The 16,234-nt window shown below is 40.3% G+C and overlaps 1 protein-coding gene across 4 annotated transcripts in view; it reads left to right on the top strand.

The window, feature by feature from the left end:
* Positions 1-16,234, top strand: part of UBE2E1 (ubiquitin conjugating enzyme E2 E1) — a 73,153-nt gene that overhangs the window by 4,903 nt on the left and 52,016 nt on the right. For all 4 annotated transcript variants that reach the window (XM_053261873.1, XM_053261872.1, XM_053261874.1 and 1 more), the window contains exon 3: positions 40-90. In XM_053261873.1, the coding sequence (XP_053117848.1) occupies positions 40-90 (51 nt within the window). The remainder of the gene's footprint in view (positions 1-39; positions 91-16,234) is intronic.

Raw genomic sequence — 16,234 nt, 5'->3', positions numbered from 1 at the left:
GAAATTACTTATTTTCTCTCTTTTGTTTTCTTGACATAGGATTCAAAAGGAGTTGGCTGACATCACCTTAGATCCTCCTCCCAACTGCAGGTATGCCTTGATACATCTGTTGTAAAACTGTCCCTCTTATATAAACATGTGGCCACCAGAGACCCACATCTTCTCCTTTGTCTCTAGTAATGTTTATAAAGAAGACCATTACACTTCGTTTTTCCCACTGCATGGAATGCTGTTTGCAGGAGAGCAGGAAAATGCAAAGTGCAAAGGCACCGCATCGTGCTTCTTTGACTGAATGTTACCAGTGAGACATGGCAGGGGTGGGCTGTGAGTTGTGATGGCCACTCATTTGTTACCATATGCAGTTGGGCCTTAAGAGATGTTGGAGAGTGCTTGAGTGTTCATTGTCTTTAAATATCATTTTTGGTTATGAATGATGACAAAGAGTATTTTTTTGTGAAAGCATAACATAAACCTCCATGGCCTTTGAAGCTCAAGAGACACATGTCTGGAAGTGCATTTTCTATTTGTTATGCTTATTTTATCATACTTCAAAAATAATTGCTTTAGGATTTGATTGTATTACAAGTTGTCATGTGTACTACTGTCATTGGTCAGTTTTGAAGGGTATGAAGATGCATTTCCCTGCTACCTCTGGGCTTTTCTTTTGGGGGTAAAAAATCAGTCATATGTATAATTTTCTCTCTGGTTTTAAGTAAAAAGGAAAGAACTGTTGGTGTCCTTACTCTCCTAATATCTCTGTGCTGAGTGCTGGCACATGTTGAAGAAGTGGGATTTGAGCTCAAGTCACTCAGTGTATGCACCTTAAGAGCATGCATATAATCTGGTGAAAGCACACCCGGGGGATGTCTTTGCCTTTTATAAAATGAGCGTTTGAGCTGTGTGTTAAAAGATTTAAACTCTTTCTGAAAGTACCTGCTAAGCTCCTTCTTAGGTTATCACTTAGCTTTTTTAGCCTGTGGTGCATCTAGATATGGCATAGTAGATGGACATTAGTCCTTGGTTGCCCCTGTTAATTAAATAGGTAACTTTCAGCTCGGTCTGTCACCATCAGGCTGCTGTGTCCAGAGAGCATCTTGTATTGCTTGATCTGTTTCTACTGCTAATACCAGTTTTTTAAAAAAACAGTTATTGTCAATGGTGGCAACACATAGGAAATGCCAGTGTCAAGATCAGTCTTTTAAAACGTTAAGAGTGGACTGCATTTTGTACCCTGAACATGTGCCTTAACTGCTCTGGCAAACAAACAGTACCACTCAAAGCTGAAGTTTCATTTAAAAAAAAACACTCCTTACATACAGAAGCTGGAAGGAGAATATGTGAGGACAAGGAAGGTCTAGGCTTAATGAAGGGCCACCCTGTTTATTTAATAGGATCAGCTAAAGACCTTTCCTTTCTATTGGCTAAAGTCCCCATTGCAAAGGATCAGCAACATTATCAGTGACTGAAGCCTGAAGGGAAACAATTGATACGGATGTATAAAGGCTTTATAGGTTTTTAAGTTGATGGTGTTTGATAAGACAGACTTAAAAATATGCTTGATAAATGGCTTTGTGTTGTTACTGAGGCTTCTCAAACAGTTTTAATTCATAGCAGTTGTGAACTCACTGTACTGAGTCCTTTTACCCAGTGTTGCATAGTTCTTAACTGTTTGCCCCCACTCCCTAGATCGAAGTGTATGTTCATATTGTCCTAGTAATCTTGCAACTGTTCTCTCTATCCAGTTTGTAGATGAGTTTGGTTGGTGTCTTTCAGGGCTACACTAGCAAATTACCTTGTCAGAATATAATGACTGTAGATGTGGTTTCCTATTTCACTAGTGCAGTCCACTGGGGACCATAAACTTCTAGACGTATGCAAAGATGTTTGCTTTGCTTAAGCCTTTTGAGAGGTAGACATTGTTTTATGTTACAAGCACTTTAAACTGTCCTGTGATCAGAGGGATCTTGCATTTCAGATCTCATCAGCGAACAGAAGTTTGGATGTTTTTAGCTGCTTTTATTTTATGAATGCTTTTTAACTTGAGAGGAATTTGTGCTCATAATTGTGTGGGGAGGGCAAATGATGAATTGTGTGGTTTTGCTGTTTCTATTTCTTATAGAAATATTTTTAGAGTAACTGCAGTGTCACCATCTTTGTGTTTACTGTTATTGAAGTACAAAGGGGTGTTTTAAAATACTGTCCTCTCCCTGTCTTGTATTAAGTGTATTAGCACATGCTAATGATATCTTGTTGGAGCCAAGTTCCAAGGAAGTATAGTAAAGTGTGCCGTCGAGTCAGTGTTGACTCCTGGCGACCACGGAGCACTGTGGTTGTCTTTGGTAGAATGCAGGAGGAGTTTACCATTGCCTCCTCCTGTGCAGTATGAGATGATGCCTTTCGGCATCTTCCTATATTGCTGCTCCTCAATATAGTACCAGCGGGGATTTGAACCGACAACCTTCTGGTTGTTAGTCAAGCATTTCCCCGCTGCCACCATCCAAGGTAATACTGAAGATGCTTTCTCTCACACACACAAACTAAGAGAAGCATGTCTCTTTCTTTCATACACTAAGAGCAGCCAGGTCACTTGTGAATTTTTTACACACGTGTGAATCTGTTCATGTAGAAGAGAGAATTATTTTTTAAAGTGAAATCCATAGTTTCTCAAGAGGTACACGTAGTACATATATCCCTGAGGGTGGGGGGGACATTAGACACAGACAGAGGGTACAGTCGAGGGGGAGAAAGGAAAGAAGCCCAGCAAGGATGATGGAGAGAGGAGTGCTTGCTTGCCTTTGCTGCTAGTTACTGCCTAGACATAAGCAACGGGGTCTGGGGGAAGAAGGGAGGTAGTATTAAGGATGCTCCAATCTATTTCAGGTCCTCACCACCATCTCCAAGATCAAGTTGGGGTTTTCAGACTGCTTGAGCAAGTCTGATGCATGGCAGTTTCTTTAACTAGTAGTGTTTTTCATTGTAAGGCTTGGGTGCCAGCGGTGGCCTCCATTTAACCTAAATGCAACTCCCTGGCTAATTCTGCCTGTGTGAAACTTCAGCCAAAGCTGAATACTGTGCACAGGTGGCACTATACATGTGGCCATTCCTTTTCCCTCGGCAAAGCACATGCAGTCCTGTGCTTTGACGAGCACCAGTGGTGCTTTTTTAAGAGAGCGGAGCTGCCTTGAGCCCCTGTACCATCTTGGAAGGCATGCATGGAGTGTTGGGAAATGTAGCCCTTCCCAGCATTTTCCCAACAGAGCTCTTAAGAGAGGGCTCCATCTCTCTTAAAGGGCTCTCCCAGCCTGGAGAAAAGCACAACATTGTGTGGAGGTCAATACACTGGGAAACAGCTCTCACACTGAAGGTTTTTTGCTGAGCTGGCCCCTGCTTGAAAAATAGTGAAGATCACTGGTCTAGCACCTCCAAGAAGCAGGATTCCAAAGATGCATAATCTTTCAGGCACCATAAGCTTTGGCACTGTTTGTGCCAAACTGCCTGGTCAGGTTTGCAAAGATACTAACTCTGGTCTAAAAAGATTTCCCGCATCAAATGTTTAGTCTGAATTCACTACCCTTGGGAAATCCTTATTGAAGTAAGCCATGAGTGGCCATTCCAGGAGTAATTAACACCTCCTGAAATCGTTCACACTCTTTGTTCCCTATATACCACAATGTATATTTGGATTATACCTCCCATAATCCCCATCCACAGTGGCCAATAGCCAGGGATTATGGGAGTTTGGGGTCAACATCTGTAGGAGGACTGAAGTTGAGCAGCTCTTCTTTAGTGGCCAACTTCCAGAATAGGAAGCTTCGCGGTTTAGCCATAAAATCACTATGGAATTTTTTGTGTGCCGCCAGTCTTTATAAATTGGAGAGGCTAGGCTAGTAGGTGGCATTCATAGGGCCTTTCTTGGCTTTGCTGTGCCATAGCCTGTTAAAAAGAGCAAGAAGCAAAAGGAAAGGGAGACAGCAGCGGGGAAGAACTATAACCTTGTTGCTAAACAAAGTGACTCTGTGGGAAAGGCCTTGGGAGAGAAAAAAAGAAAGGCCTAAATTTTGAATCTGTACAGACCTACTGATGATGTGATAATGGCAGCTCTGGGCTCTACATATGACCCAGGGCTCTTCATATGTTCTAACAGCAGTCCCTGAGCTCTTGCTAGAATTCTTCTTGTTCGTGGGGTGTCTTTTGCTTTTGTGTTTTTGTTTTTGTAATAACATTCTAGTCCTCCAGCTTGTCAAAGAGAGTCTGAAAATGCAAATGGATGTGGTTGCAAAAACTTATTTTTATGTTTTATTAAAACTAGGGGAAAGTCCAGTCTAGTCCCTGATTTGTGTAACAGTTCCAAAGGGGGAGGACAAATTCCAGTCACTCAATACACATGTTTGAGTTATATTGGTTGTGCTGGTCCATCATTTTTGTGATACATGTTTGTCTCTGCATGTCACTGCATGCATCTGTGTGCTTCTGTATTTATCTCTGAACTAAAGGTCCAAATACTATCTTCATCCAATACCACCAAGATACTCCTGCAGACATACCTTTTTTAGAAGGAATAAAAGCAGCTACAATCTTTCCTCCGACTAGGAGTCATCTCCACAGTTAGGGACACCATCTGCCCCCTTTCTCACCCCTCTTCCTGCTGTCCCCCCCCCCCCGCATGCTATCTCTTTTCCTATCTCTCTCAATCTCTTTCCCCATCTCTGTATGGTGACCCTTTCTGCTTCAAAACACTGGGGTAGGAATCAGCATGTTGCATCTTGTGCTATTCAGTCCTCCTAGCTTTGGCCAACCTCACCTCTAGCCAAATGTGTACTCGAGTTACACACTAGATCAGACATCTGTCACATCATGACCCTTTGTACACAGCCCTTCTTCCAAAATATGGCACACATTACTGCAGATATAAAATCCACTCGAAAATTATGGTGGTACTTACATTTTTCAGTAGTTAGTGGGGGTAGTACTACCTAAAGGGTTGAGAAACATTGAGTTGCATTGAAATTACAGGAGCAGCAAATGCCAAAACTATAACTGATTTGTGAAAATAGTCTGTGTTTTGCTGTTTCTCTAATGTATGGTATTAGGGGCTGGACTATTCAGTTACAAAAAGAACTTTCCCTTTTAAATAGGTGTAGGTAGGGGATAAAGCCTAGAGGCTGCACTTTGCCTACCAAGGCCATTTCCCTGTGAGGTGAGGGAAGGCTTTAGCAGCCAGGTACAGGCATGAGGCATACATTGCCTTCAAATTTAGTCATGCCTAGTTGTCGTTGAAGTTGGTGGCAAAAATTCCAGTGTCACTTTCCAATAGTCCTGTGAGTTTGGGTCCAGTGTTTCTAAAGGAAGCACAGGAGGGAGCAGAAACTCCTCCTTGATTGATGTTACAGCATGTCCCTTTTTAGACAGAATGAATTGCCACCTCATCCCATCACAGTTGGTATAGCAGATGAGGCTGTGTGCCCCAAACATTACTGATGAAAAGGTCCAAACGGGTCTGTTTTTCCCAGGGTTTTTGCTTCTCAAAGGGCTCTTGTCACAGACAGCTTAATGTCATCTGTGGTCCCATATGGTCCTGCTCTTCCCCTTTCCGTTTGATCTGTTTGTTTCCAGACTAAGGTTGAGCACTGCTAGTGAACCGTCTGCCTGTGTTTTGTCTTGCTTGTGCTTGGGAAAGGCTTGAATTGTTGTTTTTGTTACTTGAGGAGGATTTGCTTTCACAAGCAAGACTGCCTTTTTGTCTCAGACACTTGTGAATATGATTAATGTGGGAAATTGACATTTTAAAATTGAAAATTAAAGCTTTAAAATTGGAGCGGTTAAAGTTCACTGTTCAACAGTGAATCTGTTGTCATGTATTATCCTATTCCTTCAAACGGACATTAAAATGCACCTTGTCAATAGCTGTTTTACTACAGAGAAATATCACATCCATACATAGTGGGGAAGTAACTTGCCTAGAGAGCAAGAGGTTGCTGGTTCAAATCCCCACTGGTATGTTTCCTAGACTATGGGTAACAACGATATCGAGCAGCAGCGATACAGGAAGATACTGAAAGGCATCATCTCATACTGTGTGGGAGATGGCAGTGGTAAACCCCTCTTGTATTCTACAGGGTGGATTTGATTTAAATCAAACTGATTTAAATCACGATTTAAATCACGATTTAAATCACTAGCTGGGTGGATAAAAATAAAAAAAATCCGATTTAAATAAAAAAATCCGATTTAAATCAAAAAAATCAGATTTTTTTTATTTAAATCGGATTTTTTTTATTTTTATCCACCCTGCTAGTGATTTAAATCGTGATTTAAATCGTGGTTTAAATCAGTTTGATTTAAATCAAATCCACCCTGGTATTCTACCAAAGTAAAACACATGGCTCTGTGGTCTCCAGGAGTTGACACCGACTCCACGGCACAACTTTCCTTTCCTTCTGAGATGTAAGTGCAACCTCTCTTTCACTGGATAATAGCGGATAAGAGTATTTGTAAGCATTTAAGTGAGCAAAGATGATAATATTTTGACAGGCATAATGCAGACCTCTGTGATGTCATGGCACAGACATGGGAAATAAATGTTTAAAAACAATCAAGCAAATGTTGTCAAAGTGGCCATTGGCTCTAAGCAGATTTGAGTGGAAGTTTAATCCTTGTTCTGCTAAACTATGTATATGCTTGATGTTATAGGTGACAATACTTGAAATTTGGTAGTAAATAGCTGCTTCTCATTGTTCTTTCATACTAAACTGTGTTAAGCTCTTTCTTCATAATATGTGATCACCTCCATGCCCCAAAGACTTCCCTTTGCGCCATATGAGATAACGATCTTGGTGGCTGTTGAAGCATATCCCCGTATTCACATGGCAGTATTTTTCAGGGGATCAGGTTTCTCCTCTCTCATTTTATGGTCTGGGATTGAATCTTGGCTTGAAATGCTCCAGATGTTGACAGAAAGTGCTTTCCTTTGTTGACCTCGCGTACTTTGGGAATGTGCACCAAAGACTAGAAATTGCCCTGACTACAAGGGCTTGTGTACATAATGATTACAGTTCAGCAGACTGAAGATCAGCAACAAACGTGAATGAAAAGGAGAAGTAGACTTCTGAGCAGCAGACTCTTTGAAATTGCTATGCATTGCCTCTAAGCTTCTATGAACACACAGAAAGGGAAAAGAGAGAGCAAATTGTTTCTCAGAAAGGGTCTTTGTATAAAATTCTTAATTTGCCAGTGTTAGTGGGAACATTGCCATTTTGTATTTGAGATGTTTGTATGTTGTGTTAGATGTCATTTTAAAACTAATATTAAGGGGCTTCTGTTTGTCTAATGCATTTTGATTTGCTAACTCGACATTTTTGAGCGAGTTGCCATGGAAGGATGGGCAGCCTACATTTCTCCTTGTCCTGTTATGAAATTACTTGGTGCATGCAGTTGTAATCAGGGAATTAAATACACATTTTGCCTTTTGGGTTAGGGCTTTAATATGCAAATTATTATATTGGCTAGTAAAAAATGAATTTGACTTTTGAATTCCAATAAATGTGTCTCTCTTTTTTAAAAAAGTCTGTAATCATATATTTAGCTGTGTAAATATATTTGCCCTAGTGAATGAAAAGGAAAGCATGTGCTATGTTCCCCCTACCCCACCCCATGTTTATTTGTAAGTGTGTACAAAACATAGACCTTGGCAGAAAACTGAGTGTGAAAGATTGCAAAGGCCAAGAGAAGTTTATACTGCAGAACTGTTGCTTGACATTTTGTCGCTCTAATTCAGATATGAATATATTAAAGCTTCTTTTCAGGTTTGTGTAAGCATGATCATATACTAGATGAGCAACATGATCCTATTCATGTCTACTCAGACTAAGTTCCATTTAGTTCAACAGGGCTTACACCCCAATACCTTACACCTAAGGATTTCAGCCTGAGACTTTTTCAAGGACATCTAATAGGAGTAAAACTCTGATTTTAAAGAGTATATTCATAGGGCCACATGTTACTAGTCTGTCACTTCAAATATCCCTTCTTAATCTTTTATTCTCCAAAAAATGGCCAACAATCCTTTTAACTTTAAAAACACAGAGACATTTCAGTGTCGGTTTGGGAAGCAATACATAATACCTGACATAGGAAATGAATGGAGTCCTTTCACCTGTAAATTGTAGGGATGGTAATTAGAAATTGATGTTGTGTTCAAAGTTGTAGATCAAGAAATTGTGGGTATGTTTTCTTCTTCCCCTCCCCTCTTTTAAAATGAAGATGAAAGAAAATCTGCACTGAACCTTTCATAGGAACATAGGAAGCTGCCATATACTGAATCAGATATAGGTCCATCTAGCTAAGTATTGTCTACACAGACTGGCAGAGGCTTCTCCAAGGTTTCAGGCAGGAATATCTCTCAGCCCTTGGAGATGCTAGGAAGGGAACTTAGAACCTTCTGCTCTTCCCAGAGCAGCTCTATTGCCTAAGGGGAATATCTAATAGTGCTCACACATCAAGTCTCCCATTCATATGCAACCAGGGTGGACCCTGCTTAGCTAAGGGGACGTCATGCTTGCTACCACAAGACTAGCTCTCCTTTCTACCTTTCTTTGATGTTAGCAGAAGTAGTTGGTGACTACACTTAAAATGTGGTAGTAAAATATTGTAATTAAAGCATGCTCTAAGACTCTAATTCTTTAAATACTTGTGCACGTGCAGTCCTTTTGAAATCAGAGGGCCTGTGTGTAAATGCATATCTTAAGAACTGAGCTCCAAAAGCATAGCACTTGTTTTTATATTGCTAGAAAACTTATATAAATGTGCTTCTGTAAGCAGCTATTGCTCAAGCATATGCTGTGAATTAACCTGCTTTTTAACTCTTTGTAATGCAGGAATATATTCTGCAGCTGTTAAAGCAAGATGAGAGTTCTAATTTTTCTTCTCTTTGTTTACTAGCTGGAAAGACACATTTGTGAATGAGAAGTTCCTTTTGCATATGCATGCTTTCCAGTTTTTGTGAAATCCGTGGTGAAATCATATCAACAGCAATTCATTAATGTTCTGAATCCCAGACTAGAGTTTTCCCCTGTTCTTTGATCTTAGAATCAAAGAACAGGGGAAAACTCTGTTTGGGTGGGGGTGGGGGTGTTGGGTGGGGTGGGGTGGGTGGGGGTGTTGTCTTAAATTCAGTGTCCTTTTCCTTTTGTGTAAACACAGGTATAATCTGTGTATAACTTATATTTTTTTAAGGGGGTCATTTTAAATTCAGAGGAGTCTTCTATTTGAGTAATTATGGGTAATTGAAAATTCCTACATAATTTTGCTCTAAAGGCTTAATCCTGTGGCGATCTTGCTAGTTTTAATTGATTGAGATACCTAAATCTGATGTGGATAATCCATTAAATAACTTGGGTTTTATCCATTAAAAATCAAACATATCAAAATCATTAGAGGATATTTGATTAGCATCCGGAGTGTAGGGAAGCTTGGCGGGGGCCGGAGGACAAAATCCGGCTGGCAACTCCCCTGCCTCCATTGATGTTCTTTCATGCTCCTCAAGCCAGGACCCCTGCACCTGACGTCACGAAAGGTGCTCCCTTTCAGCGATTCCACTAACTGCTGACAGGAGAAATGAAACTCTGCCGGGGCTGTGACAGCCCTATTTTTGGCACTGGCCTTGTCCCCCTTGTGTCTGACATCAGATGCAGAGGAGCGGCCAATGTCCGGGGTGGGGGAAGAGTCCATCCCTCCCCAGCCAGGATCTGGATGGAGAGGAGAGGTGCGTGCCTCAGGGGCTTTGCTTGCTGGCTGGGTGTGAGAGAGGGCAAGGGGGTGCCCTGGCTGAGGAAGAGGGGGAACCTTGGGGGCCCACTAGACCTTTGGGCCAATTGTTGCCCCTTTCTCATTTGTCGCTACGCCCCTGATTAGCATGTTTTTCTCAACTTAATCATTTTTTGAAATCAGTTTTAAAATACATTCTCTAAAAGAACAATTGTACATAGAGTTTTCTTTTCTGAGTTTTTGTTTCTTCTTAATTTTACAATGCCATCATTCCTTAACATCCTTTCCTGACACAGCTTTAATTAAAATCCACACTATTAATCTGCTATTAATGAACTAATCCTGTGCTTTCAGGCTTAATTATAGCATACAGTTTGTAACAAGAGTTTGGTAATTTCAGTTAGAAGTCTTAAATATTTTCCCTATGTTTCAGCTACAGAGATGGGAGAAACTTTCATAGGCTTGGTGCTTGCCAAAGTATTTTAAATTATATGAAAATCCTCAGTGGTTTCCTTCTTTCTGCCCTGGCATATGTTCTAAGAGTGGAAAAATCTGTCTTCTCTTGAAAACTGTAGGTTAAGTAATTCTATGAACCTCAACAATTGTGAATTGTCGTATCTTGGAAACAGTATAGCAGCATTTATGTACTTGGTCATTTCTAAATGTACATTATTATTATTATTACATTTAAATCCCGCTCTTCCTCCAAGGAGCCCAGAGCGCTGTACTACATACTTGAGTTTCTCTTTCACAACAATCCTGTGAAGTAGGTTAGCCTGAGAGAGAAGTGACTGGCCCAGAGTCACCCAGCTAGTTTCATGGCTGAATGGGGATTTGAACTTGGGTCTCCCCGGTCCTAGTCCAGCACTCTAACCACTACACCACGCTACATAACAAGATATTCCAGCTAATTCCTTGGTTGATACATTAAGACAGGAGTAGGCAAAAACGCATGGTAGCTATAACCAGTTGACATATTTGTGGTACCTGCGACTAACAGGATAATGATACGAATTGTTGGCCTTGTTACACTTGTTCTATTATAGTTTCATTCCAAAATTAAAAGAAGTGAAGGGATTAACAACATGGATTGTGAGCTGTATTTGATAAATTTATATGTTTTTCTAGATGTCCAGCTGTGTTTTGTGAGCCAGATAGATGTGTGCAAAAACAGTGTTGATATTACTGCCTTGTGTTGGGTTGTTGTTCATAGAGCATTAGGTTAGCCTTGGCCAGCTAGATACAACTTGTGGCCCACATGGTCTGTGGCCTGATAATTAATAATAATACTTAGCAGTAATAATAATACTTAGCACTTTTGTGAAGTATGATTTATATAATAATACTTAGCACTGTGATAGTTTAGAATGCTTCACATGCAGGCTGTAATCCTGACAGTATTCCTGTAAGGTAGGCCAGTATTATCCCCATACTGTGTGTGTGTGTGTGTGTGTGTGTGTGTGAGAGAGAGAGAGAGAGAGAGAGAGAGAGAGAGAGAGAGAGAGAGAGAGAGAGAGAGATTGGGGGCTTGCCTAAGCCCACCTTGCAAATCATGGCAAAGATAACTGGTTGTTGACTTCCTGGTTCATAGCTTAGCTTAGTCTTGTAGCTATTATGCTACACTCGCTCTAATTCAGAAACTTTGAGCAATCCTTTCAAATAGTCATGGTATGTAGATTGGACATTGCATGGGTTGATAAATAAAAATAACTTTGTTTTATTTGACAATTTATTTATTCACTCCCTTGTTTCCAGTCTCTTAGCATTTTTGCCAATACTGTACGTGATCCAACATATCTCTGAACTCATGAGTGAAAATTTGACACTCTCAAGATTACACTGGGATTTCTATAGTTTGCATCAAATGCATGCTCCCCTTCTGAGGAGGAGCTACAACTCTGGTAGAGCATATGCTTTGCATGTAGAGGTACAGGGTTCAATCTTGGCATCTCAAGTTCAAAGATCTTATGAGGAAGGACCAAAAGAGATCTCTGCCAGGAACCCTGGAGAGCTGCTGCTTATCAAGGGTAGGTGATTTTGGTACTAGAGGGAGCGATGGTTTTTTTCAGGATAAGCCAACTTCATTTGTTTATATATGGCAAAAAGTTATCTAGCAAATATTTTCAGGGGTCCACAGCTATTTTGAACAGCAAACTGTTCTGTTGGTTTCCTTTTAAAAATCAGAAACCTGCTAATAGTGGGTTCTGTTAAATCATGTGACAGTAGCTAGCTTAATTCTGTTATGAATTTTGTTTGGTGCACCCTTGCTCAGTAATTTCCTAATGAAGTAGTGTTGTGCAGTCCTGCCTGCCAAATATGAAAATGACAGATCTTGGGAGATGTTTTGGCAAAAAACCAGAGTGTGAAGTTTCCACATACCACTTAACTTTATTATTTAATATTTGTCTTTGTGATCCACTGACAATGTTTGCAATCTTGTGGGGTTTTTTTACCTGAGCCATGTATGTATGCAGAGTATTGGATATAGTAGGAAGAAACCATTATCTATATAGCGTTATGTCAGTTTAATCATATGTAAACACTGCTCTTGTTTACCTAGCTCGGCTTATCTAAAAGTTTGGGATGTTTCCTGAGACATTTGGATAAGTAGGGTTGTGTTGTATTGTTTTTAAACATACCTAAGGTATCTTCTAGAAGCAGAAGAACTTTGAAAATGGTGCAAATACATCTGTTTTGTAAATGGAATCAGGCCTTAGTGGTGAAAGTTTCTTACATGAGCCAAATAGCCTGCAGAAGCTAGTAAAGTAAAATATGCCATCAAGTTGGTGTCGACTCCTGGCAACCACAGAGCCCTGTGGTTGTCTTTGGTAGAAAACATACGTGGTTTACCATTGCCTCCTCTCGTACAGTATGAGATGATGCCTTTCAGCATCTTTCTATATCACTGCTGTCCGATATAGATGTTTCCCATAGTCTGGGAAACATACTAGCGTGGATTCGAACCGGCAACCTCTGGCTTGCCAATCAAGTCATTTCCCCACTGTGCCATTAGGTGGTTAGTACACATAGAAATTCCACTTGTTTTTGTTTTGTTTTTTAAACTCACAATTTTAGAACTTTGCAAATGAGCAGATGATTTTTACATTCTATAAAAGAACACTATTATCTTGGATTGCTGCAACCCATCCTATAAGGCCGGAACTGTGATTTATACAGGAGATTGCTCACCCAGCTTAAAAACAAAAACAAAAAACACCCAAGCACACTTAAAATGCAGTTGGGGATGGAGTGAATTTCATTGGAGCTGTAGTGGGTGTTTAACCTTTTTACCTCTCATCATTTTTATGTTTAAAATTGCCCCCACCCAAACTGCTGTTTGCATTATGGTGTATTGCCTTGTGGTATGATGTGCGGGACAGAATTCCATGTTGACATTTCTTATAGAAAATAGACTCTTGTCATGAAGCTCACTGGGTGATCTCTGTCAACCTTCCTTGCAGGGTTGTTGTTTGGATAGAATGGTGGGGGGAAGGGTCATGTACACTGCCCTGAGCTTTTTGGAGGAAGGGTGGGATAAAATAGTGGTTAATAATAAGTGCTATACAATTTAACCATTTAGTCTACACATGTTGTGTTGTGCACAATATTTTGTCCCAACCTTCCACTCAGTAAGAAGACTCTGTCACCTCTTCCCTTTACTTGTTGGTGCCTTTCTCCCTGTTCCTGATTCACCACCATCCACCCTGGTCTTTTCCCTTCTGGAGCGAGCAGTACTGGACTATTCAAAGTCCCTCTCCTAAAATAGGGAAGACAATTGATAGAGCTATGGTTGCTCTTTTTAGTTAGCAAAAAGGCAGTGCTACTCTTCTTCAGACAGAATAAAGCACCAGGGTATGATCCAAGCTGTCAGCTCTGTAGCTGGGAAAAATGCTGGGATAGGCCTATGTTGCTGTTTGCCCAGAACTGAAAAGAGTGCTGCAGAGATGCATCTCTTTAAGGCCAAAGATGCCGTTATTGTCATCCTGCACACCTTCTGACTCTGCAAACAAGCAGTGGGAATGTGGAATGATAAAAGCATTGTCATTCACCTGCTTGCTCGGGGCGCGAGTGAGTGAATGACAGTGCTGATGATTCTGATGTTCAAGCAAGTGGCCAGTTTTACATCTGTTTGATCCAGTTCTCAGCAAAGACTGAACAGGCTAGAAGTATAGTTAGGTATCTTCGTTAGGTATAGCTAGGAGGGAGGGCTAGTCAACCTCTGCAGTAGAAGAGAAACTAGCAAATGTGATGGCAAAAATCCTCTGTGATTGGCTTCAAGTACTGCTGTAGACTGTTCCTTAAAAGTTGTTCCTTAATCACAATATGCCTTACAAGGCTTACAGGCTAGGTCATTTTGATATTTTACCCACCATAGACCCTCTCTTTAACTAGTCCTATGCAAATACAACTCTCTTAAAAACCAAAAAAGGCAAGGGAAAATAATACTGCTTTGGGGCCCATAGAAAGCTGCACCAGTTCTTTATAGCAAGGGAATAATATGTATTCTGAGGCCAAAAATGGCTTCTTAAGATACATTTCTCACTCATTTTCTCAACATGTTAACAGAAAGAAAAGCATTGCTATGTAAAACATTTAACATTGTGAAAGATCCTTCAAACAGTAATTTCTCCGTTCCTTCCAACTCACACCTTGGTTCCAGAATATTGCTAGAATTGGTGGCGGTGTGTGTGTGTGTGTGTGTGTGTGTGTGTGTGTTGTATCACAGAACAATATATGAGGACATAATTCTGGGAAAACTCTGGCTGTTCTCTGGATGTTATGATTCCGCGAGCCAACGTGGTGTAGTGGTTAGAGTGCTGGACTAGGACCGGGGAGACCCGAGTTCAAATCCCCATTCAGCCATGATACTAGCTGGGTGACTCTGGGCCAGTCACTTCTCTCTCAGCCTAACTTACTTCACAGGGTTGTTGTGAGGAGAAACTTAAGTATGTAGTACACCACTCTGGGCTCCTTGGAGGAAGAACGGGATATAAAATGTAAAAAAAAATAATAATAATAATCTTCCACACATTTGCTGTTCAATGTAGGAAAACTACAGATAGAATGTCACATGTGATGATCCAGCACATATCTTTTTCTACATGTAGTTTGTGTGCTTTTTCCTAAATAAGAGACCTATCATATAAAAATTACTCATGCTTGAAGTGGCCTTGAAAAATGCTTTTTAAGCTGCAGAAAAATGATGGTGTATTTTAATTAAACTACTGCCTAGCTATAGAAGAGCTGTTTGAAAGGATGTATAAATAGATATGGTCATAAAAGGAATTTCAGTATTATAATGTAACACAGGAGGTCTCTTGACCATAGGTTTCTGGTCCATCTAACTAACATATATTATTACACATTCATGCATATATATGTTATATACACATACACGTATGCAAAAACATGAATTATTTTATCTGGGTGAAATTCAGCCATTTTTATTTGTCATATGAATAGCTTCATTTTATCCATTCTTTCTGTCTATCAGTAACGCTGATAGACAGAAAGGATAAAGAAAGGATCAGTTCCTGATAGTCAGGAACTTTTAAAGGATAAAACCATAGAATTGTAAAGGATTCAGACCATAGAAACATTAAAAGTGGCGTGCTTCACAGAGGGGAATAACTTCCTCTGTTGTTCAGTGATTGGAATGTTTTAATTCTGCTCAATTTCGGATACAGTTGAACTCTCCTGTGCTTGGTGGAAGGCTGACTTTATCACAGACTCCAAGCTAGCTGCATGATGGGTTAAAGAATCTATGGATGAATTGTATTAGTACCCACACATGTCTGCCATTTCTTGCCAGCTGGCATGACATATGAGAGCTGCTGGTTGCTGCGTGAAACTGACTCAGTTTCTTTCTGGGGGCTGGTCTTTGCCTCAGCTTTTTATTGACCTGAGAATTCTTGCAGGTGTACTTCCAGGTTCTGGGTTGCAAATGCCTTCGTTATTCCTCTTACTACTTAAGGATATTATTTATTTTACTTCAGGTTATAACCATTTAAGATCATCTAGAGTGAAAATGTAGCATAGATCTACACTAACATGCTGTTCTGTTGCTTCAGACTATGAGTCTCTGTGTGCATGTTCACTTCTCAAGATATTTGTATCTCTCCACTGAACTTTCAGCTTGTGGTTACTGATTTTGTATTGTGTGAGAGTAAGGTTTCCCCCCATTTTACTGTTGTTAGACAGCCAGTGAAATGGCTCTTCAAAGTTTGTCTTGTATAGATCCCTCATTTATGTGTCCTAGGGAACAGTATATTTGGATCCAACTATTATTATTATTATTATTATTATTATTATTATTACTATTACATTTATATCCCGCTCTTCCTCCAAGGAGCCCAGAGTGGTGTACTACATACTTAAGTTTCTCTTTCACAACAACCCTGTGAAGTAGGCTAGGCTGAGAGAAAAGTTACTGGCTCAGAGTCACCCAGCTAGTATTATGGCTGAATGGGGA

The sequence above is a fragment of the Hemicordylus capensis genome, chromosome 6, assembly GCF_027244095.1.
Source record: "Hemicordylus capensis ecotype Gifberg chromosome 6, rHemCap1.1.pri, whole genome shotgun sequence".
NCBI lineage: Eukaryota > Metazoa > Chordata > Lepidosauria > Squamata > Cordylidae > Hemicordylus > Hemicordylus capensis.
The sequence above is the reverse complement of the archived record's forward strand: the minus strand, read 5'-3'. Positions and strand labels throughout refer to the sequence as shown.